This window comes from Martes martes (assembly GCF_963455335.1).
Source record: "Martes martes genome assembly, chromosome: 10".
NCBI classification, from domain to species: domain Eukaryota; kingdom Metazoa; phylum Chordata; class Mammalia; order Carnivora; family Mustelidae; genus Martes; species Martes martes.
In genome coordinates, this window is record NC_137898.1 from 30,678,682 (window position 1) to 30,704,646 (window position 25,965).

General features: G+C 39.6%; 1 protein-coding gene across 2 annotated transcripts in view; it reads right to left on the bottom strand.

The window, feature by feature from the left end:
- Window positions 1-2,002: 2,002 nt before the first annotated feature.
- QSER1 (glutamine and serine rich 1) overlaps window positions 2,003-25,965 on the bottom strand; it is a gene marked incomplete at its 5' end in the record, with an annotated part of 97,561 nt that continues 73,598 nt past the window's right edge. The window contains 5 exons of one of the 2 annotated variants that reach the window (XM_080815790.1): window positions 2,003-2,371; window positions 6,248-6,310; window positions 11,869-12,004; window positions 19,407-19,494; window positions 25,746-25,865. In XM_080815790.1, coding sequence (XP_080671916.1) covers window positions 19,477-19,494; window positions 25,746-25,865 — 138 coding nt within the window. In that variant the 3' untranslated portion in view covers window positions 2,003-2,371; window positions 6,248-6,310; window positions 11,869-12,004; window positions 19,407-19,476. Of the gene's footprint in view, window positions 2,372-6,247; window positions 6,311-11,868; window positions 12,005-19,406; window positions 19,495-22,220; window positions 25,866-25,965 lie in introns of those variants that run through there. The other variant, XM_080815789.1, reaches the window with a different exon arrangement.

Consider the following 25,965-nt stretch of genomic DNA (forward strand, 5'->3'; position numbering starts at 1 on the left):
GTTAGGAGGGCAGCTGGCTGGTCACGGGGCTGACTGCCAAGGAAATCGGTGCCGCCTCCAAAGTAACTCGGGGTCAGGAGGGTAAGGATAGAGTTTGCTACACAGAAGGAGTGAAGGCTAGGAAAGACGGGAAGGGAGGGTTGTTAACGGGAATCTGAAGCTAGAGAGTCCAAGGGCCTACTGCTGGGGTACTTCTGAAAGGATAAATGATCTAAGGGACCAATAATTCAACCGCCAGATACTTGCCCATTTTTTTTTTTTTCAAATTTGGGAATTTTGTAATGATTTTAAACCATTGGTACATATAATGTTTGATTAGAAGGAGGATGCCCTTGTGATCAGATTGTAAATCAGAATGGTTTTTAGGTGGGAATTCATTAGCTTATTGGAAGAAGCTCCTACATGCGGTTCAAAGAATACAACACTACAAATACAGACGTGGTTGTTTCAAAGAATACAAACTTAAGCTGTGACCCTAGAATCCCAGTTTAGTGTGTGGGACTCAGGCAATTGCTGTTCTAAGATTCGGAAAAGGTTGCCAGCTGGTTAGGCCTTTTTTAATATACTCTCTCCCCCTGGTGGTAGTAAAACCTGGTCTCACTTTGTTCAAGGAATTTCCTCTAATTTCTCAGTTGGTTCCTGCTTGCAGAGATAAGAAACAATTTAGGATCAGTTTCAGGCATTCAACAGGCCAGTTAACATTAGTCTGTCCCAGGCTGCATAACTAAATAAGAACACATGTTCAACCTCACTGCTTGGGAGAGAAAATAACTCATACCAAACTCTAAAAACAAGTCGGTTTCTTTTTTGTTTTTAAGATTTTATTTATTTATTCGACAGAGATCACAAGTAGGCAGAGAGGCAGGCAGAAGCCTCCCTGCAGAGCAGAGAGCCCAGTGCGGGGCTCAATCCCAGAACCCAGGGATCATGACCGGAGCAAAAGACAGAGGCTTAACCCACTGAGCCACCCAGGTGCCCTGTAAAAACAAGTCTTGACAAACACTAGTATTGGGTCTCTTGAAAAAGACAGGTGACCTTAATGACCATTTTGACAATTTATGTAACATTTCAAATAATTTTTACCAGCTTGTGCTGTATCTGTTTATCTCACCTGAAATGCTGTATTTCTTCTTTTCTACCTAACCACGGTCTACGCACCCTGGAGGCCTAACTCAAAACCCACCTTCTCCGCTGGAGAGGTTGTACTCTGGTATATTCCCTCTCTGACCACCGATGCCACTTACCAAGTCCATTACTATTTAGCGCACCCTCCCCCAGCTTGTACAGATATTACCTAATGCTTTTAGCACATACATGCTGATTGCCTAACAAAACTGGAAAATTGTCCAGGGCAGAGAGCATATTTTAACCTTTGGGATTTCTTTTAGTACCTAGTGTTAGGCATATAGTAGATATATTCTTATATTGAAATACAGAGTTTAAAAAAGAATAACAGCTTTACAACCTAAGTGTCCATCAATAGATGAATGGATAGAGGAAGTGGTATATATATATATATATACACACACACACACACATATATATATGGCATATGTGCTTAGAGAGAGAGTAAATATCACAGCCTAAAATAAAATTTTCTACTCATAATGGTTTCTACCATTATGCATTTTTTGAAAATGCAGACTCCTGCTCCCACCCCACTTTTTGATTTCCTGCTTCTGGGATGATGTCCCTGACAGTATCCATCATTTTTTAGATTATGGTAAAAATATACAAATTTTCATTGAATTTTTTAAAGACTTTATTTATTTATTTGAGAGAGAGAGAGAGCATGAGAGGGGAGAAGGTCAGAGGGAGAAGCAGACTCCCCGCAGAGCTGGGAGCCTGATGGGGAACTTGATCCTGGGACTCTGGGAACATGACTGGAGCCCAAGGCAGTGGCTTCAGCAACTGAGCCACTCAGGCACCCATCTTCATTAAATTTAACATGCACCACTGATACTTATAATGCAGAATGTCAGTGAACCACATTTTTTTTTTTAAAGATTTTATTTATTTATTTGTCAGAGAGTAAAAGCACAGAGAGCTGCAGGCAGAACAGGAAAAGCAGGCAGAGTCAGGCTCCCTGCTGAGCAAGGAGCCCAATGATGCCGTATCCCATCCCCAGGATCCTGGGATCATAACCCGAGCTGAAGGCAGATGCCCAACCGACTGGACCAACCAGGTGTCCCAGTGAACTGCATTTTGAGAAATACTACTCCAAAATCTTAAAGTTTCCTTTTTCCTGATAGAACTTTTTTTCACAGAATGTAAGTTCCAAGACCAGAGAAATTTTTGTCTTTTCACTACTGTATCCTCAGCATTTAGTTCAGAAGCTAGTTTGTAGGTAGGTCTCAATTTTTGTGAATGCCTGAAAAAAAATTTCACATGCAATAATTACCAAGCAAAAAAACTCATCCTGAATGTATAATTTTCTCTATTCATAGTATACTTGATATAGCGGTATATCCTAAGTTTTACAGATTTTTATTTATTATTACTTTTTGAAGATTTTATTTTTAAGTAATCGCTACACCAAATATGGGACTTGAACTCACAACCCTGAGATCAAGAGTCACATACTCTACCCGCTAAGCCAGCCAGGTAACCCCTAAGTTTTGTTTTTTTTTATTTTTTTATTTTTATTTTTATTTTTTTTAAAGATTTTATTTATTTATTTGACAGACAGAGATCACAGGTAGGCAGAGAGGCAGCCAGAGAGAGAGGAAGGGAAGCAGGCTCCCTGCTGAGCAGAGAGCCCGATGTGGGGCCAGATCCCAGGACCCTGGGATCATGACCTGAGCCGAAGGCAGAAGCTTTAACCCACTGAGCCACCCAGGCGCCCCAGTTTTGTTTTTTTTTAAAGAAGCATAAAATTTTAATGTAAGCTTCTGTACAATTTTACTTGGGTATTTAAATTATAGGAGACTGAGGAATAAATTAGTAGCCCTTCATGTGATTCCAAATACAAGACTTTTTAAGTTTTCTTATTAGTTGAAAGCTACGGCTGCTATGAAAGAATTAGAATAAACTATGTTTACCATAAGTATTTTGTAGAAATATTCCAGTTATCCACAGTCCACCTCCTTTGTTCTTTATAGGCCATAAATCAACAATGACCCTTCTCATGGAACAGTGAGATACACTAGACAGTTGTTTTACTCTTTCTGTTCTATGCAAGTTTCCATTAATTAAAAGCTAATACATATCACAACTAATATTTAGAACACAATAATGTTTCTAGCAAAGTCGTGTAACTACTTTGGGCTGGTAAACTACTAAACAGAGATAAACTGTGACCATCATTGTCATGATTTTATTACGGCCCCAGAATTTGCCTTAGATCAACCATTTTCTCTCACAAATGATGTTTCTTCCCCCCTCCTCCCTGCAAAATGGATATAGCTTTATTTTTCTTCTAGCAATAGAGTCTAAAAAATTACCACTTGGTATTTAAAGCTACGAAACTTTTTAGATTCATAAGCATTTAATTTCTCTAATTAAAAAGGAATTCAAGGGGCACCTGGGTGGTTCAGTCGTTAAGCGTCTACCTTTGGCTCAGGTCACGATCCCGGGGTCCTGGGATCGAGGCCTGCATCAGGCTCCCTGCTTGGCGGGAAGCCTGCTTCTCCCTCTCCCACTCCCCCTGCTTATGTTCCCTCTCTCGCTGTGTCTCTGTCAAATAAATAAATAAAATCTTAAAAAAAAAAAAAGGAATTCAAGAGACTGTTCATATATTACCTAAGGGTCAACATCATTCTAGAATAGCCTTTGCCCCTCAAACTTCTCTTCAAATGGTCTTTAAAATCCTAACACTAAAATGGTAAGAATAGCCTTTGCCAAGAGCCATAAACACAAAGCTGAGTACACAGAATATCCCTCCTATCTCACTGGTTGTTATTCCTCTGTCTCCTTTCCTCCGATAGCTCTTCTTCCCCTTGCCTACTAATGTTTGAGTGTCCCAGGGCACGGTTCTCTATCCTCTTCTCTGTTACTCACTCCCTCGTCTAGTCTCATGTTTGTAAAAACCTCTTGCAGTCTTCCAAAATTATATCTCTAAGTATTTCATACTTCCAACCTCATATCTACTGCCAGCTCTTCATCTCCACTTGGATGTCTAGGAGATATCCCGCCCTTCACATGTCCAAAACCAAACTCCAGGTCTTCCCCCTCTAAATCTGTGGCAGTGCCAACTCTCTAGTAGCTTAGGTCAAAAGTCTTGGAGTCATCCTTGACTTTTCTCTTTCTCTCACCCCCTACACCCAATTCATGAGAAAACCTGTTGGTTCCATTTTCTAAATATATCCAGAATCTGACCATGTCCCACTATCTTCCTTCCTATTACTCTGGCCTGAATCTCTGTTGTCTCTTGCTTGGACTGCTGCAGTAGCTTCCTCATTGACCTTGCTTTTTTCTCTTTGTCCCCACCCTTCTCAGTCTTTTAACAAGGCTGCTAGAGTAGTCCTTGAACCGTAAATCGGATTATGCCACAGATTAAGCCTCTGCACACTCTACCTTTCCATCTTTCCATTCCAGATACATTACCTTTCACCTGTTCCATGAACATATCAGGCACATGCCTGCCTTAGGACCTCTGCCCAGCCGCTCAGTGTGCCTGCTGTGCTCTGTCCCCCAATAAACACACGCTTACTTCTCTCCTGGTTTAAATGTCACTTTCTCAACAAGGACTTCCTTAACCATCCTATTTAAATACAACAGTCACAACATCATCTTTCACAGCATACCTCAGCACTCCAGGTCTTTCTTAATCTGGTCTTTCTCTCTTTTCCATATTTCTTATTTCTTTCTAATACATACGCTGACTTTTTTTTTTTTTTAAGATTTTATTTATTTTTTTGATAGTGAGCCAGTGAGAGATTGAGAGAGAACGAGAGAGAGAGAGAGACAGCAAGCCAGGGTGAGAGGCAGAGCTGAGGAGGGACCCCGATGCAGGGCTTGATCCCAGGACCCTAGGATCACCATCCAAGCTGAAGGCAGATGCCCAACTCACTGAGCCACAGTGTCCCTCGTGGGTGTAAATTCACACGAACAGGTCAATAACCCAATACCCTGAGAGCTTCTTTTTTGTGTTTGAAGAAATCTCTGTATGAGGGCCAGCTTTCTAACTTTATATTTGGTCCAGTCCCCACTCCACATACATGGTGTGACTGTTCAATGTCCTTCCTACTGCAACTTCCTCCTAGTGAGGAGAGACCACACCACCTGCTGGCTTCTGTTTAACATGAAGGTGCTTGCCTGAGGCTTTCCAACTCCTGTGGCTCGGGAAGGCCTTTGAAATGTGGGGAGGGTGTTGCGATTGAACTGCTCCATTAAAGTCTCGTGACCCATCCTTTCTGCCCCTCTACCATCCTTCGCATTAGAGGTTGAGAGTTGGAGTCGGCCCAGATCTCTATTTACTCACTGTATTAACATCCTGCTTTGTTTGGAAGAATGGTTGAATGTCATCTCTGGTGTTTTTCTTCAATCTCGTCTCATTCAACACTCCGCTTGAAGAATTTTTTTTTTAAGTTTGGAGCATTTGGATTTTATCGACTTGTTGATGAAGATTTTCCCCCTGTTTTTAAGTTCCTCTGGCCTTTTCAGTTGCAGTTTGTCAAGAGCCAACTATAAATTGGTGCTTGGAAGTCCAGAGAGTAAATAATTTAATAATTACCAGTAGGGTGTGTGCAAAATTTTCCATCTCTTTTGCACTTGGAAATAAGTTTGCTAAATGATTTCAAGGGATTTGGGGACTGCTGGAATAGATGACCAGTGAGGCTTCTCTTTAAGATTTAGATAAAAGGCAAAATCTTGTGCTGATTATAAACATACCTGAGAGCCCTTAAGTAGCACACTCAATTGGTCACCATTTGCCTGCTTTTTTGGTTTTAGTTCCCTTTTTTTTTCCAAAACCAAAAGGCAGGGACAGCTGGTTTACTCAGTCCGTTGAATGCCTGCCTTTGGCTCAGGTCATGATCGCAGGGTCCTGGGATTGAGCCTGCATCGGGCTCCCTGCTCAGTGGGGAGTCTGCTCCTCCTTCTGCTCCCTGCTCATGCTCTTTCTTGCTATCTCTGTCTTTCTCTCTCAAATAAATAAAATATAAAAACAAATTAAAAACAAAACACAAGACCAAAAGGCACTACTCAGAATTTCAAGATACTGAAGATATGCAGTACCATATTTCATTAGATCTTAATTATGGAATCAAATCACTTATCCATTTAAAAATATTTAGTGATTTCTTACCATGTGCCAGTACCAGAGGTGGATCCAATTTGGCTTGAAACTTATTGCAAATTTGTGGACCTTCTTTAAAAAAAAGCGGGGGGGGGGGGAGAAGAGAAGGAGAAAGAGGGGGAGGAGGAGGAGGAGGAGAATATAAAATTATAAATTCAAAATTAGGTACAGACTTCTGTTTCCAGGAGGATGGACTAGAAGTACATTTCCCCATTCCTCCTAGTAAGTGTAACCCAAACCCCTAGACATGATGTACAAAACAAACCTAAGAAGACTCTGAAGGGTGTTGGAAAGGGACTGGCTAGGGGCCTTGGGACCCAAGAATGACATGGCAATGAGTTTTCTTTTTGCCTCAGATATTCCAGACTTAGAGATGAAGAGCCAGGATATGCCAATGAGCACAGACAAAAAAGCCCCCTTAGAAGCCTGCTCCCTCTAGCCAGAGAAGGATGAAGACTTGAAGGTGGGAGGACTTGTTTCTAGTCACGGCTCTGCCAGTAACACTGTGTCTTGGTAAACACTCTCTCTCTTGAATCCATTGTCAGCCAGCAGCTAAGTCCAGCATTTTGATTCCAAGTTGGGAGAGAAAAGACGTTTGTTTGTTTTTGTTTTTGTTTTTGTTTTTTTAATTAAAGATTTTATTTATTTATTTGACACAGAGAGAGAGATAGCAAGAGAGAGAGCACAAGCAGGGGGAGCAGCAGGCAGAGGGAGAGGGAGAAGCAGGCTCCCTGCTGAGCAAGAAACCCTATCCCAGGACTCGGGGACCATGATCTGGGCCAAAGACGGATGATTAACCGACTGAGCAACCCAGGCGCCCTGAGGAGTTGTGTTTTAAGCAAAATTGACTTTTCCCTGCTTAGAAGTAATTGCACACTCTAGAACATGTGCAACTTGAGAAATGTATAAAAGAAAAAACTCACCATCCAAAAGCAATCACTATTAACATTTGAGGCATTTAAAAAATTTTTTTAACAATGAATATATTTTATGTATTTGATGTTTTACTGTGTATAAAAGTTTGTATTTGCATATCTATGAGAAAAATCTGTTTTTAAAAAATACATCTAAAGGGGAGATAGGTTGCTCAGTTGGTTAAGAAGTTGACTCTTGTTTTCAGCTCAGGTCATGACTGCAGGGTCTTGGTATCCAGCCCCACCGCAGGTCCGTGCTCAGTGGGGAGTCTGCTTATGGATTCGCTCTGCTCGGCCCCCTGCTCTGCTTTCTCTCAAATAAATAAATAAGTAAATCTATCAAAACAAAACAGAGGGTGCTGGGTGGCTCAGTTGGTTAATCGTCTGCTTCCGCACGGGTCATGATCCCAGGGCCCCCCCTGCTTGTGCTTTCTCTCTCTTGCTAACAAATAAATAAATAAAATCTTTTTTTTTTTTTAAGATTTTATTTATTTATTTGACACAGAGAGAGAGAGATCACAGTAGGCAGAGAGGCAGGCAGAGACAGAGAGGGAAGCAGGCTCCCTGCTGAGCAGAGAGCCCGATGCGGGGCTAGATCCCAGGACCCCAAGACCATGACTTGGGCCAAAGGCAGAGGCTCAACCTACTGAGCCACCCAGGCGCCCCTATAAGTAAAATCTTTAAAAAAAAAAAAATCCAGAAAGAGAAAAATGACTCAGTGTGTCATTCGGAGTAGAGATTACTTTTTAAAAAATCTTTAGGGGGACGCCTGGGTGGCTCAGTTGGTTAAGGGGCTGCCTTTGGCTCAGGTCATGATCCCAGGGCCCTGGGATGGAGCCCCACGTCGGGCTCCCAGCTCAGCGTGGAGTCTGCTTCTCCTTCTCCCTCTGCCTGTGCTCTCTCTCTCTCTCTCAAATGCATAAACAAAAACTTTTTAAAAACAAATTTAAAAATAGGGGCACCTGGGTGGCTCGGTTGTTGTCAGCCTTTGGCTCGGGTCATGATCCCAGGGTCCTGGGATCGAGCTCTGCATCAGGCTCCCTGCTTGGCGGGAAGCCTGCTTCTCCCTCTCCCACTTCCCCTGCTTGTGTTCCCTCTCTCGCTGTGTCTCTCTTTGTCAAATAAATAAATAAATAAAATCTTAAAAAAAAATCTTTAAAAATAAAAAAATAAAAGGACCTAAGATGAATGGACCAAGTATCCAGAAGAAATAATTTCTATTTTCACTACTAGTTAATAAATCTTAGCCTATCTTCATCTTAATTTTTATTGCTGAGATCTTGTAAATCTCAAAAGCAAAGTAACTCATACAGAACGGGTACTTAGTAAATTAGGTAATGAATTATAAATATTGTTTTCCAGTTAGCCAAAAAATAATATTGTTTACACTGAATGGGATTTGAGAGCTAATGTCTTTATAGGCAGTGAATTAATAGTAAATTACACCCACTAAGCTAATCATCTACTTTCTTTAATAAAACACATATACACAGAGCATTTAGGGCAGGGACCATAAGAGCACACATAGCAAGATAAACAATGAGTGGGATGTCAGGTTGTGACTTCAAAGTTCAGAAAAAGCAGTTCTAAATCCAATGACGAAATCTTTCTTTTTATTTTTTTAAAGATTTTATTTATTTATTTGACAGACAGAGAGCACAAGTAGGCAGAGAGGCAGGCAGAGAGAGAGGAGGAAGCAGGCTCCCCGAGGAGCAGAGAGCCCGATGTGGGGCTCGATCTCATGACCCTGAGATCATGACCTGAGCCAAAGGCAGAGGCTTTAACCCACTGAGCCACCCAGGCGCCCCCAATGAGGAAATCTTTCTTTTAAAGAACTGGTTACAATGTAGTTAGTAAATCACTCCCCTACAGAAACACTGTATAATAAAAACCTAAGCATGCCAATATTTGGAGTAATGCTTAATTCCCAATAGAAGGAAGGGGGTTTTGCTGTTCTCTGATTTAGAAAAAACATACCCTGCTTCTATTAAGATTAATATTTATAAATACTACATATAATAATAAAAAAAAGGAACATGAAGAGGACTAAGGGACAACAAAAGGTAAAAAAATATATTCCCTAATTTTATACATATAATACTTTCAAAAAACCTAATCTGAATTTAAAAAATCATTTTTATTACATATATGTTATATATGTGTATATATATATGTACATACATATATAATTGTTTTTTAAAGATTTTATTTATTTATTTGACAGAGAGAGAGATCACAAGTAGGCAGAGAGGCAGAGAGAAAGAGGGGGAAGTAGGCTCCCTGCTGAGCAGAGAGCCCGATGTGAGGCTCGATCCCAGGACCCTGAGATCATGACCTGAGCCGAAGGCAGAGGCTCAACTCACTGAGCCACCCAGGTGCCCTACATATACAGTGTTTTAAAGATTTTTTTAAAGATTTTATTTTTAGCAATCTCTACACCCAACATAAGGCTTAAACCCACAACACCGAGATCAAGAATCCCATGCTCTACTGACTTAGCCAGCCAGGCACCCCCTATTATTTTAAGTATATTATATTATATATAATTATTATTTTATCACGTGCAAACATGATAGAAAAACTCTTATACCAACTATAGACCTCTGAATTTTTTGCATACTATCATATACTTAAGAAATTTTAACAGCTGGAGATTGACATCTGGCATGATAGTATGAGGAGTCAATGAGTCAATGGATTGAATCATTCACCAATGAAACTGTAAAAATTATTTTCAAAACAACCATTTAGAAGCTCCTGGCTGGCTCAGTCAGTGGAACAGGCAATTCTTGATCTCAGGGTTGTAGGTTTGAGTGCCATGCTGGGTACAGAGATTATTTAAAAATAAAATCTTAAAAACAAACAAACATTGAAAGCCCTAGAAATGGCCCTAAGTATAAACAAAACATGAAGAAACATCTATTTAAGAAAATGTGTGAAAACTGAGGAAGAAAGGCAAGAGTCTTTATTACAAAATGAACCAAGACCAACCCCTCATTTTCCCCTAACTCAGCAAGGCAGAGACTGTAGGGTTTCTTATTCCCCCAGCTCCCAGTGGGAGGACTTTTTTTCTGGGAGGAGAAGAACATCAGCATTCCTCATCCTTCCCCCATCCACTTGTTTTGAGGCTAAGTCCTGGGTGAGAGTATGGTTGAGAGGTAGGGACTCCCTTCTGCCCAGCTCTAACTCATGGCATGGAGGCTCTGCCTTGGGTGTGACATGCTAAGAATACTAAGACCTTATCATCCTTGCCCTGGCTCATAAAGTAGTGGGTCCATGCCAAGAGGCGCAAGCCAAGAAGAGCCCACAGGGCTGCACTGCATGCCCCCCACCCCAACAACAAGCGCTCGGTTCCTAGAGTGGGCATGTTCTTCAGAGAGAAGCTTGCCTTCCTTGGGTTTAGAACACTTGCTCAGAGATTTTGCCTGGTAGGAAACGCAGATCTTAAAAAAGATAACTACTAATCTTTTCCCAAAAGAACTGACTTCATTTGCAACAGAGCATGGAGACACTCAAGTCTAAGGCAACCCACAACCAAAGTGCAGGTTACGGTGAAAGGCAATTGGGAGGAGATCTACAACACAAGCTAAACTATAGGCTGGTTTTCAGAAGAGAAATGGATATGACAGCTGGAGTCAGAACAAAAAATCAAACACTGAATTCAGAAACTCTTCCTACAAGTGAGCCTTGACTGGAGTAATTTATAGACCAATTTATGCCCAGGCACAAATTGTTAAAAATAGAGCAATCAGCTGGAAATTAGTGAAGTTTAACAGCTGGGTGTGGTCTCAAGGAAAGAGAGGAAGACAGCTCTACCAAAACCACTGTCATTTCAGCATAATCATGGGCGTACCCAAAACTGCACTTTTTCTGAGGAGCAACACCAGAGGCTTAATACCATGCAAGGGCGTAGTATGGAGGGGAAACATCATTGAAATAATCCAGCCAGACCCTAAACAAATAAGCATGTAACATGTCCCAGAAAGGGGTGAGGACCAATACTCAGCGTTACCACAAGCTACAAAATATTGTCTGAAACATTCAGTTTCCAACAAAAACTATGAATAATGCAAAGAAACAGAATAGTATGACCATACCCCAGGAAAAAGCAGACAGCAGAACTCATTTAGAAGAGTGAACAGATACCAGATTTATCAGAAAAAGGCATCAAAGAAGCTATGAACATGTATGAACATGTTTACAGAAATAAAGGAAGCCATAGTTAAAGAAGTAAAGGTAGATATAATGACAATGTTCCTTTAAATATCAATAAAGATGTAGAAATCATTAAAAAAGTAGAAACTATGAAGTTGAAGAGTAAAATGAATGAAATTTTTAAACTCATGAGAGGGGCTCAACAGTACCTTTGAACTGGCAGAAGAAGGAATAAGTAAACTTGAAGACAGGTCAATAGAAATTATGCAAACTGAAGAACAAAGAGAACAAAAGGAATTAAGAGAAAGGATCCTCAGAGAAATGTGGGACACATTTCATACCAACATACATATTGGGAGTACCAGAAGAGAGGAGAGAGAAAAGAACAGAGAAAAATACATGAAGAAATAATGAAGAAAAATTCTCAAATTTACTGAAAAACAACTATCTAAGCTAGACAAAGACATGACAAGAAAAAACATACTGCAGGCTACTACTATCTCTTAGGAGAATGGATGTGAAAAATCTTCAACAATGTACTAACAAACTGAATCCACTGACCTAAAGAAAGAATTACAGGGGCACCTGGGTGGCTGAATGGGTTGAGCATCTGACTCTTGATCTCGGCTCAGGTCTTGATCTCGAGGTCATGAGTTCAAGTCCAGCACTGGGCTCCACATTCAGTGTGGAGGATACTCTAAAAAAAAAAAAAAAGAATCAACCACCATGACAAAGATTTACCGAGAAATGCAGTTGGTTTAATATATGAAAACCAATTAATGTAAGAAATCATAACAGAGTAAAAAAACAAATCAAATGATCAATCTTAATAGATGTAGAAGAAGCACTTGGTAAATTCCAAAACTATACTTTCATGATGAAAACCCCTCAACAAGGGGCACCTGGGTGGCTCAGTTGGTTAAGTGGCTGCCTTCAGCTCAGGTCATGGTCCCGGGGTCCTGGGATTGAGCCCCAGTGGCGCTTCCTGCTTCACGAGGAGCCTGCTTCTCCTTCTCCTTCTTCCTCTCCCCGCTGCTTGTGAGCTCACTCTCTCTCATGCTCTCTCTCAAATAAGTAAATAAAATCTTAAAACAAAAACAAAAACAAAAAAAACCAACCTCAACAAGCTAGGAAAAAAAAGGACTTCTCCAACCTGATAAAGGACATCTGCAGGGGCGCCTGGGTGGCTCAGTGGGTTAAAGCCTCTGTCTTCAGCTCAGGTTATGATGTCAGGGTCCTGGGATCGAGCCCCACATTGGACTTTCTGCTCAGGAGGGAGCCTGCTTCCCCCCCTCTCTCTGCCTGCCTCTCTGCCTACTTGTGATCTGTCAAATAAATACATAAAATCTTAAAAAAAAAAATAAAAAGGACATCTGCAGAAACCCCACTGCTAACATCATACTTCATGGTGAAAAACCGATGCTTTCCCCTGAGATCAAAAACAAGACAAGGAAGTCTGCTTCTTTCCAACATTGTGTTAGGTGTTCTTTTTTTTTTTAAAGATTTTATTTATTTATTTGACAGACAGAGATCACAAGTAGGCAGCGAGGCAGGCAGAGAGAGGAGGAAGCAGGCTCCCTGCTGAGCAGAGAGCCCGACGCGGGGCTCGATCCCAGGAACCTGAGACCACGACCTGAGCCGAAAGCAGAGGCTTTAACCCACTGAGCCACCCAGGCGCCCCTGTGTTAGGTGTTCTAATCAGAGCAATTGGGCAACAAAATGGAATAAAAGCATCTAGATTGTAAAGAAACAAAACTGTCTCCATTCGTGCATGACATGATCTTGTGTATAGAAAAATCTCAAGGAACCCATGAAAAAGAAACTATTAGAACCAATAAGAAAGTTCAGCAAGTTTACAGGGGTACAAACCAATATACAAAACTGGATTCAAGTTATCAGGTTATCTAGCTCTTGATAGTTTCTGTTCAAGGAATTTGTTCATTTGCTCGAAGTTATCAAATTTGTTGGTATGAAGTTATTTATGATAATTACCTTATGATCTTATTATTTTTTTAATTTTTAAAAAGATTTTATTTATTTATTTGACAGAGAGAGAGAGAGAAAACACAAGCAGGGGAGCAGCAGAGGGAGGGGAGAAGCTGAGCAGGGAGCCCAATGTGGGGCTCGATCCTAGGTCATGACCTGAGCTGAAGGCAGACACTCAACCATCTGAGCCACTCAGGTGCCCCAATTTTTAACATTTTTAATTGAACTATGGTTGACATATATTAGTTTCAGGTATACAACATTAAAATTCGATAATTATATACATTATGAAATGCTCACCACAACAAGGGTAGTTACCTTCTCTCATTATACAAAGTTATTACATTATTATGGACGGTATTCCCTATTATTATAGGGAATTATTATTTTATAACTGGAAGTTTGTATCTCTTAATCCTCGTCACCTATTTCATCCATCTTCCCACCTACCTCTGGCAACCACTAGTTTATCTTCTGTATTTATGATTCTGTTTCTCTTTGTTGTTGTTTGCTGGTTTGTTTGGGTTTTTAGATTCCACATTCATGTGAAATCATATGGTATTTGTTTTTCTCTGTTTGACTTATTTCACTTAGCATAATACCTTTTAGGTCCTTCCATGTTGTCACAAATGGCAAAATTTCATTTTTTATGGCAAAATAATATTTCATTGTGTATATAAACCACATGTTCTTTATCCATTCTTCTATTTTCTCAAAGATTTTGTGTATGTATGTATGTGTGTATGTATTTGACAGAGAGAAAGCACAAGTGGGGCGAGCAGGAGAGGGAGAAGCAGACTCCCTGCTGAGTAGGGAGCCCAATGTGGAGCTCAATCCTGGGACTCCAGGATCATGACCTGAGCCAAAGGCAGACGCTCAACTGACTGAGCCACCCTGGTGTCCCCATTCATCACCTGATGAACAGCTAGGTCACTTCTGCACCTTGGCTATTATAAATTGTGCTGCAATAAATTTAAGGGTACATGTGTCTTTTCAAATTAATGTTTTTATTTCTTTTGGGTAAATACCCAGAAGAATTACTCACTCATTCAGTACCTCTATTTTTAGTTTTTTTTTTTTTTTAAAGATTTTATTTATTTGACAGACAGAGATCACAAGTAGGCAGAGAGGCAGGCAGAGAGAGAGGAGGAAGCAGGCCCCCCGCCGAGCAGAGAGCCGGATGCAGGGCTCGATCCCAGGACCCTGGGATCATGACCTGAGCCGAAGGCAGAGGCTTTAACCCACTGAGCCACCCAGGTGCCCCTATTTTTAGTTTTTAAAGTAAATTCCATATTGTTTTTCAGAGTGGCTACACCAATTTACTTTCCTATCAACAGTGCACACAATGGATTCTGTTTTCTACAAATCTTCACCAGAGTTGTATTTTCTTGCTTTCTGCATTCCTGGTTATTTTTGATTTGACAATATGAATTTTACATTGTTGGGTGTTGGATTTTTTTTTTTTAAGATTTTATTTATTTATCTGACAGAGAGAGAGAGATCACAAGTAGGCAGAGCAGCTGTCAGAGAGAGAGTGGGAAGCAGGCTCCCCACTGAGCACAGAGCCCCATGCGGGGCTCGATCCCAAGACCCTGAGACCATGACTTGAGCCGAAGGCAGAGGCTTAACCCACTGAGTCACCCAGGCACCCCTGGGTGTTGGATTTTTTAAAAGATTCCTCAATATATTTTTGGATTTTGTTTTAGGATTCAATTAAGTCACTTGGAAACAATTTCATTTTTTTTAAGCTTTGTTAGATGGGTCCAGAACAGCCGTTAGTCTAGGTGGGAACATGAAGTCTGTCAGTCCTTGTGTGAGCTCAGGGATTGTTCTACTGGACTTTCTGGTCCTTTTTTTGGCCTTGGTAGTTTCCTCCTCCATGTGAGCTGGTCGGTTTTAGTCGGAATCAGTATTAGTTGGAAACCTCTGAGTATCTCCAGAATTCAATCCTTGTCAACTCTCTTCTCTCAGGTCTTCTATACTGCAAATTCCAGCTGCCTGGGCCTCCCCAAAGACTGAAGTTTGCCTCCTTAATTTAAGAAGACCTACAGGCTCCATTTGGATTCACTCTTCCTGCGCTGTGGCCTAGAAACTCTCTCCAGGCAGTAGCTGGAAGAATTGTAGGGCTCATCTCCCTGCTCTCAGGATTACTGTCCTGTGCTGGTTATTATTTAATGTTTGAAAACCATTTTCACAATTTTGTTCTCCTTTTTAAGGCAGAAAGTTTTTTTTTTTTTAAATATTTTATTTATTTATTTAACAGAGAGAGACAGAGATCACAAATAGGCAGAGAGGCGGGTAGAGAGAGAGGGGGGAGCAGGCTCCCGCTGAGCAGAGAGCCCGATGTGGGGCTCGATCCCAGGACCCTGAGATCATGAGCTAAAGGCAGAGGCTTAACCCACTGAGCCACCCAGGCGCCCCAAGGCAGAAACTTTTATCTAGTCCCTGTTATTCTACCATGTCTGAAAGTGGAAGTTGTCATTTTGGTCCTTATTCTCTCCCTTCCTTCCTTCCTTTTCCTTCTTTTTAAAATTTTTTTAATTTTTTAATTTTTTTTAAAAGATTTTATTTTTATTTATTTGACAGAGAGAGATCATAGTAGACAGAGAGGCAGGCAGAGAGAGAGAGAGAGGGAGGGAAGCAGGCTCCCCGCTGAGCAGAGAGCCCGACTCGGGACTCTATCCCAGGACCCTGAGACCATGACCCGAGCCTAAGGCAGCGGCTTAACCCACTGAGCCACCCAGGCGCCCCTTTTCCTTCTTTTTTTCCCTTCCTTCCTTCCCTCCTTCCTTTTTAATTCCAGAATAATTAACATACACTGTTACATTAGTTTCAGGTGTGAATTTTGGTCTTTCTTCTAAGAGCAACAGACTGCATTGAGGGTTTTCAATGGGGAGGCACATGATCAGTTTTTTAAAATCACTGACTGCTGTGTGGAGAATGCATGGAAGAAAAGCAAGACAGGAAGTGGGGAGACAGCAATTCATAGGTTACTGTATCCTGACAGTTGATGATGGTTTGGACCAAGAAAATGACAGTGAGAGACATGGGAAAGGTAAGGTTTATTTAGGAACTGACAGTATATTACTGTGTGAAGTTCAAAGTGGCAAGTTTTTGACCTCTATGCTAAGGAAGTTTCATTGTGACCCTCTCAAGACAGGGGTTGTATATAAACTATGTTCTTGCTTCTGGATTTTAACCCAACCAGTGATGGCTATTTGCAGGGCAGGCTTTCACCATGTCATAGTTGACACGTCAGTTATTGTTATGGACTGAATGCTTTTGTCCCCTGCCCCCAAGTCATATGTTGAAGCCCTAACCCTCAATGTGGTGTTATTTGGTATGAAATGTTTGAAAGGTAATTAGGGGTAAATGAGATCGGAAGTGTGGGGTGCTCATGCTGGGATTAGTGCCCTTATAAGACACAGAGAACTTGCTCTTTGTCCACATGAAGACACAGCAAGAAGATAGCTATCTGCAAGCTAGGAAGAGAGCCCTCACCATGAACTGACTTCTGGATCTTGATCTGGGACTTTTAGCATCCAGAACTGTGGGAAGTAAGTCTGTGTTGTTTAAACTCCCTAAGTCTATGGTAGCCCAAGAAAGCAGTATAGTGGTGCTCAGCCACCAGTCAGTGATGACTTCTCCTGTTCCTCATTTGGATGGCAGTAGTGTTTGTTCACGAGCATGGGCATTCTTTAAAACAGCACATTTTTCCCTCGCAATGCTTTGTGAATGGTGCTTTAATACATAATCTTTTTGATAGTGAATTGTTTGCAAACTCCTGTGATAACGTTAATGCATTTGCATTAGCATCACCTGTAAAAAAAACCTTGACTTCCTGACTTCTACTTAAGTCAAATAACCTTATCTCGTAATTAGCTCAATGGAGAACTGGCATTGAAAGACCTTCTGCTGATTGGCCCATTAACAGTTTTTAAGTCATTGATAAAAGAGTAGGTAAACAAGGCTAATTAAAAAAATTCATTCTGAAGCCTGGTTCTTTCAGTTAAGCGGTTGCTAGTGTTTTGAATTCTCTTGCTCCACTGCGTAAAGACAGCTGCTCTCTGATGACAGCCCATTCACTTCCACCCATTAAATGGAAATTAAATATAAGAATTAGGAGAATGGACTTTGGTCTGTTGAGAAGCAAGCACAGTAAGACCTAAGAGCATGACATGCAAAGGATGGGTATAATGAGATGTTTGGGATTTTATTTTATTTTTTTAAAGATTTTATTTATTTATTTGACAGAGATCACAAGTAGGCAGAGAGGCAGGCAGAGAGAGAGGGGGAAGCAGGCTCCCTGCTAAGCAGGGAGCCTGATGTGGGGCTTGATCCCAGGACTCTGAGACCATGACTTGAGCCGAAGGCAGAGGCCTAACCCACTGAGCCACCCAGGCGCCCCAGATGTTTTCTTTTGAAGACAGAAAGAAAAAGCAGGGAATGGACCACTGACAATAATGGCATTTTGAACTATTGACAGGCTGGCTTGAAAACACTCTAGACTGATTGCAAACGACCACTCATGTATATATCACCCGTCTGTTAAACACACACCTGGGGGTGCCTGGGTGGCTCTGTGGGTTAAGCCTCCGCCTTCAGCTCAGGTCATGATGGAGCCCCGCATTGGGCTCCCTCCTCAGCGGGAAGCCTGCTTCCCTCTCTCTCTTTCTCTGCCTGCCTCTCTGCCTAGTTGTGATCTGTCAAATAAATAAACTCTTAAAACACACACACACACACACACACACACACACACACACACCCCTATTCGGTGTCTATTGGGTAAAAGACTTCATGCTGTTGGAGTTAGAAAAATGAAGACGATGTAGATATGACCTTAAGCACTTCACAACGGACTGCTGATAGTAGACATGTTTCTAATTAATCTTAACCTACTGTCACAAGGTAAACTAAGTGCGGCCATGGTGTGTGTGTGTACAAATTACTAATTATTTTGATCTAAGTCTTGCAAGCTAGTAAAAACTTGGAAATGTAAAATCATTCTTCCCCTTCTGCCATAACTCCCTACCACTGAAACAACTTCGCATTTCTCTCAACATTCCCGTCTCCCTGGAATCAAAGAATATTAATAGCTTTAGAAGACTTTGTTTCTCACCTCACTCTCAGGATGAAAAACTAGATCCAGACTAGGCTTCTTGTGACAGGCCTGAGGACAGAGCTAGTTTAGTGGCAAGTAGAAACGATCTTCCTGAATACAAACTAAGTATTATGCCTTTTTCTTTATCCAGCTTTGTGTAAAATTCTTCCCAACCTTTGAGACTTGGCTTAATCATTATTACTACGTCATGAAGCCCTGCCTGACACTCCCCAAGCAGATAAACTCTCCCTCTTGGGAGTATTTCGCTCACAATGAGTACTTTTTAAAAATTAACATATAATGTATTATTAGCCCCAGGGGTACAGGTTTGTGAATTGTCACAGCATGCAGTGAGTACTATTTTTTTTTTAATAAGAGACTTTAAAAAAAAAAAAGATTTATTTATTTATTTATTTGACAGACAGAGATCACAAGTAGGCGGAGAGGTAGGCAGAGACAGAGAGGAGGAAGCAGGCTCCCCGCTGAGCAGAGAGCCCCATGTGGGGCTCCATCCCAGGACTCTGGGATCATGACCTGAGCTGAAGGCAGAGGCTTTAACCCGCAGTGAGTACTTTTTTTTTTTTATAAAGATTTTTATTTAATTATTTTGACAGGCAGGGTGCCTGGGTGGCTCAGTGGGTTAAAGCCTCTGCCTTCAGCTCGGGTCATGATCTCAGGGTCCTGGGATCGAGTCCCACATCGGGCTCTCTGCTCAGCGGGGAGCCTGCTTCCTCCTCTCTCTCTGCCTACTTGTGATCTTTCTCTGTCAAATAAATAAATAAAAAAAATCTTTAAAAAAAATTAATTATTTTGACAGGCAGAGGTCACAAGTAGGAATAGAGGCAGGCAGAGAGAGAGAGGGAGAAGCAGGCTCCCCGCTGAGCAGAGAGCCCAATATGGGACTCAATCCCAGAACCCTGGGATCCCGACCTGAGCCGAAGGCAGAGGCCTTAACCCACTGAGCCACCCAGGTGCCCTGCAGTGAGTACTTTTAACAGAAACATTCACTTACTTTTACCAGGACTTTGTTCCCTAATTATCCCAGCTGGAGTCTCGAGCCCAAAGGACAGAGGATTGGGAAATCATGGTCTCTGGGTTCTCTGCAGATGAGGACAAAAGTGTGAAAAATCATGGCCACTACATTTCACTTTTTCATAAAATACCAGTAATTTTTCTATTGTACAAACTCTTGGTGTTGTCACTTTCTTCCCATGCTGCAATTACATATTGCTAAGGTCCTTAACACGTTCATTGCAAAATCCAATGAATACTGTTTTTTTTAAAAATACTGTTCTGCTTTTACCTTTTTAATGATCCCTGTACTTTCCTTACATACCCAGTTATTTGTTAATATTTAATGAGATCAGATATTGTGCTGGATGCTGGGAGTGCAATGGTAAGCAAACACACATAGGTCCCATCATAACAGCACTGGAAAGACCACCAAACGAGCAACCTTAATAAAGTGTAGTAAACGCTACATTAGAGGAATTATAGGGCACATAATCTGGTTCAGAGGGTTAAGACCTCTTATGTTAAAAAGAAGTGATGTTGAAGTACAATCTGGAGAATTAAGAGATGAAGGAAGCCTAGTTCAGCACGGGGAACATGAAGGACTGGAGGCAAGAAAAAACACACATTGGAGGAATTTGAAGATGTTCCTTAAGCCTGAGCCACAAATAGGGAAAAAAAGAGCAGGAGAGTTAAGGAGGGACATCTCATTTCATAAAGGGCTTTTAAACTGTGGTAAGAGTCCGGGTTAAAGGCAAGGAAAAGCCATGGTAAGATTGTGAAGGGCAGACAAGAGAAAGCTCATTCTCCCTGCAATTTAGGAAAAACATTTCTACTATGTCCATTATTTTTTATTCCATATTTTAAGTGATTTTCACTGTTGCCTTTTCTAAATATTGTAAAAGGAGCTAAATTAAAAGAAAATCTTTAGGGGCGCCTGCATGGCTCACTTGTTAAGCATCTGCCTTCGGTCCAGGTCATGATCCCAGCGTCCTGGAATGAGCCCTCTGAGGGCTCCCTGCTGAGTGGGAAGCCTACTTCCCCTCTCCAGCTCCCCCTGCCTGTGTTCCCTCTCTCTCTGTCAAATTAATAAAATATTTAAAATAAATAATTAACTCTTTATTTGATTTGGGTGAAAATTACCTCTCTGTGTGTCACAGGTAAATTATATGTAAAACAGAAGTTATTCTGCAGAGCAATTTCTTGACTCCCGATTAACATCACAAAATAGATAAGGTTTAACAATAGACTAATAGGTAATTGTATCTTCCTTTTATTTGAAACCAGTCAGCTCTAAATTATTCATACTGCCTTAAGAATAGATATATACACATAACCTAAAATGATCAATAATCCAGATGGTTTCTATTTCACTCTGGAATGTGACTTTATCTTCATTTAAACACAAGTGTCTCTGAAATCTAGGAATTTACTGAAAGCCGCACCAGATTGGTGGAGGGGAGGTGGGTGGAGGGATGGGGTAACTGGGTGATGGGCATTAAGGAGGGCACCTGATGTAATGAGCACTGGGTGTTACATGCAACTGATTAATCACTGAACTCTACCTCTGAAACGAATGATACACTATGTTAATTTGACTGAATCTAAGTAAAATAACATTTAAAAAAAAAGCGCCACACCACAGAAAATGGCCAATCCATAATACCTAATTTTGTGATCCATCCTGGACTGGGAATTAAAAGCATATTCTACACCGATGTCAAGTTAAGAAAGTGGTTTCTACCTTTTTCTTTACACTTTCATATTTTTTGACTTTTTTTTTTAACAGTAAGTATGTAGCTTTATTATTTTTCTGGCAATAAAAACATTTCTGTATGGAAAACAAAGAGAAATATCCTCTTTCACATCTTCCTTGAGAAGGTCAGGTTAAATAATTGATTTTAAAGAGCTTCTCTGAGATGCAAAATTCATTTTAAAAAGGAGTAATAAAAAGAACCAGAAAGTAACAGGACATTAACAAAGCAGGGTAGAAGTGCTATCATTTAGGTTTGCAATATGGATAATTTTAATGACTATTTTCTAAGATACTTGAATGACTATTTTCTAAAATGAACAGCTTTAGCAATGAATGGAAAATAAAATGGCAATGTTACAGAATTTTAAAATCTTTTTTGATAGAGATCATTGGTTAGATTTAGTTTTGAACAATATAAAGTAAGTCAAGGAATGAAAATGCTTTTATAATCAAAACTAACTGGGGTGCTTGGCTGGCTCAGTGGAGCATGCAACTCTTGATCTCAGGTTGTGAGTTCGAGCCCCATGCTGGGGTGTAGAGATTACATTATTTAATTTATTAAAACAAAAAAAGATTTTAGTAATTTGAGAGAGAGAGAAAGCAAGAGCAGGGGGAGGCAGAGAGAGAGAGAGGAGACTCCCTGACAAGCAGGGAGCCCGATGTGGGGCTTGATTCCAGGACCCGGGGATCATGACCAGAGCCCAAGGCAGATGCTTAACTTACTGAGCCACCCAGGCACCCTTAGAGATTACTTAAAAAAACTAATCAAAACACAGCAAATATGCTGAATATATATTTACCTGAAATAACATTTTTAAATATCATATGAAGATAAAGGCAGGATCTTATTATTCTGAAAATTAAGGAATCAGGATACACTGGTTTTTATCTACTCAATAGCTAATATAGACTTGTTCCTAATAACTTTGTTTAGGACTTTATAACACGCTGTGTTGTGTGAAAAATTTATAACGTGATGATGCTTTTGGATAACAGAATACCTCAGTTTTCAGTTCTTAAAAAAAAAAAAAACCTCAAAACATTCTGATTTTGTTGTTTAAAAAATTGTTTTCATTTTAATGATCTGAGTTAGTAACAAACAAATATACAAAATTGTCTTTCACATTTCCATACATTGTATTATGGACCACTTAAAACTCTGGGCTACAAATGCAGGTTTCTTTGTATCCTTAACTTCAATTATTGTCACTTATAAATAAAGGTGATTTTCAAAAACATGCATTTGTGAACATAGATGCCAAAGTTGTACATGTAAGTTAATGCACAACCAATAGTGTACATTGTTCATTTGTGCAGTTAAGTGTCAAATGCAGTCGACACAGGTAGAAGCAGTTATCCTGGGACAGTTTACTCTATTTGAAAAGCATTTTTGAGAAGCAGATGGAACTACAGTTTAAAACAAAAGCTGTATTCTACAAATACAGTAAAAATTCACAATTTGCACATCTGAAGCAACTTTTGGGACCCAAAGCTGATTCAATAACCTTGCTGCTATATTGGTTTTATATGGGTTTATCTCCAAAATCACAGATTGGAAAACAGCTGTTTCAACAAAAATAAATATATATATTAAAAGGAAAGTGAGATTTTTTTTTAAAAAGTGAGGAAAGCTCTGAAAAGAGTAATAAGGTATGAGTCACCTGTAATTTTCATTTTTAAGTTTTAGAAATTTAAAGAAATTTAGAAACTTAAAGGTAATCTGAACATTTTCTAAGCTGTTTTAAATTAGGATTTTTCCATCTCACCAATGTTTTCTATTTGATAGTATAATAGAAAAATGGACGGTTTCTATTACTGACTTACCATGATAATTCATAAGTCATGATAAATTTGTGACTTTATTAGAGGATCAAATAAGTGGAAACTGGGTTATCATGAAAATGGGAACAAGGAAGCCCCTTCTATAACTGTTGATCTGAACTAGAAATAAACACCCACACAAAGTGATTTTTTATATTAAATTATTTCCAGGTATCTGTAGGGAGGAAAGTCCAATCTTACATTAAAATGTTTTCCTGGATGGTGGCAATATGTGCTTTACCTCTTTAACTCTATCTACAACCTAAAATTATTTCTAGATAATAAATTTCAAACTCCCTGGCAAGGAATGTGAATACTAATCAGCTAGGTATTTATTCAACTTCATACAAAGAAGGACTCATGAATGGACATTATAATAAGAGTTCCATTTTTTGCTAAGGTCCAAGTTTGATGTCGTTGTCTATAATATATGATCAAATGAAAGAAGATGGTACAAAACAACTAGGTCTGTTGCAGGCAGTTATCAAAGACTTGGCCTCTGATTTTATGAAAACAATTGTTTTACTAAAATGAATACACTGCCAACGTTTTGAGGGCAACTGCAGTTGAAAAGGAAATGGATTATTTTCTATAGGAAAGATAAGATCAACTTTAAGGAAATGTTCCTGTTTTCCACGGGCCTTACGAAGGAGACATGGCTAGTGATTTCAAACATGTACGTCAAGTGTTACCTAAATGCACGACGGCTTTTAAAAATGTTTAACCATCAGTGATTCAGGAAAGTAAGCTGGGGGAGTAAAGACACATACGTATAACACTACATTAGGAGATGTAGTTATCTACTGTGCACCTTGGAAATGAAAGAAACCAATTCTGTCCAGAGTCAATATCAGAAAGGAATATGGCTGCTTCCTACTCTTCTCCACTTGGCGAAATCAATTTTATGATGCTCTCACTGCTGATACATCTTACTTGAGTTAGGCAAAATGGATCTAGGTTACTTTTGTTTTCAAAATAAACTGTTTAAACCTTCAGAAACGGAATATTTAACCATTGAAAGAAACTTCTATTATTACCTTGTCTAATGGCAGGTATGAAGATTGTTGGATTAAGGATTATTGCTTTTAAGAAGATAACCATTAGAAATAAATATGTAAGCTTAACTCAAATACTCATTTCCTACCCAATGCTACAATGTCTTCTTATTCTCAAATCAAGTCACATATTATCTTTAATTTTTTGCCAGTTTACCAAGGTTTTAAGTATAAGAAGTTGGCCTGTTAACTCAAAATCCAGACAACAGCAATGTCCACATAAGCATGACTTATTTGGGCAATGAGCAGGAACACTGCTTTCTTGATAGGACTTAAGGCACTAAATGGTGGTAAAATAAACAAAAAGTATGATGATTAACAACTTCTTTAGAATCCTAAAAAAGGAGATCGTTTAAGAAGGACACTAGTAAATCTTTTTTTCTCAAACAAATAAGGCATCCTGTTGGCAAACACAAATAAAACAAAAGGTCAAGTTGAACCTAATACATTCACTGTCTCAGCTAAACTACTGGAAACACTAGCTATCAAACTAAAGGAAGCTACAACAGCATGTATAAAGGTTGGAAAGGCACCAAAAGGAGAGTTCTACCACTTCCAGTTCTAAGAGTTAGGTAAGCTGTGTTTAACACTGCATGTAGCCTAATTATAAATTTTATTCCTCCAAATGTATAATGGTAGTTAATTTTGATTTTGACAAATCGGTTATTTAAGAACTAGTTTAGTAAGGAATTGATTTCCATGAATTAGAAAATGACTGCAGTGTCTAACACAACTCCACTTATAAAGCTACACTAATTCTAGTACTGAATGCATATTCTGGATAACACTGAAGCAAATCCGTATAAACAAAAATGGTTACCTTATGATAGAATTCACAATAGAAATTCAATATATAACTAAATAAGATTTACTGAAAATAATGAAAAGTGTAGTACAGATACATCAAACATAATTATAACCACAACATTTTCCTTGTGAAAAATACAACTATTAGTGAAATAAAATGTACAATTGAAAATTTTTCCAAAGGAAAAAACAGTATAAAGGAAAATACTTTTCTTTGAGATAGGGAAAATAGTATGTCATTGTTTTTTTCATTACAATATAATTTGACACAAAAAGCAGTCCTAGAATTGCACCAATTCCACATCCAGTTTCCTGAACATGTTAAGAGTAAAAGGAGTTCGTAAAGCAGAATGCAGTTTCTGAATTTCATATTTTAAATTGAGGATATTCTCATACAAAATGTCATATCACACCAGATCTGTTTACATAATGTACAATACTTTCTGTTTTGTGGCCAGACACGAATATAAACATAGGCATTTGGTGCCACCTCTCTTTCGTTCTGGTGTTTAGGTCAGAGTCAGGAAAAAAATAATCAAGTTACTTAAGTGTTATCTCTCTAGCAATAAAGAAAAATTATATTTAGTGCATGCTTTATCATTTGTCAAAAAACATTTCTGAAAATAAAACTCAGTTACCCAATGGTTTACAAAATAGAAAAATCATTCATTAGGATAAAAATGTGGTGGGATTTTAGGTCCATTTCCAAAGGACTGACTTCCTGGGCAGCACCACTGTCCTTGAGCAGAGGTCATCAGTAAGTTCTATGAGCAAAGCAGACGTGCCTGACATTCACTTATCGGGCACCCTACCCCCCATTGGCCCCCCGCCTCTGCCAGTTCATTAGTGCTATAACACAGATGGAACCTTTGTGGAAATGTTAGGAACATTTCTGCTGTACATGATTTAGAAGTTCTCCGAATTTTTCAAATAGGTCTTCCACCCATTTTACATTTTTCATACAAAGTTGAACAATTTCTTCCTGTCCTAAGTCTTCATTTCTTTTCTGCACAGAAGAAATCTAAAATAAAGAGAATTACCACATTAGCTTATACTTCTCACTTTATTAGCTCTTCATAAGGGTTTATGGTTTCTGTATCTTGAATGAAAAGGATTTTATG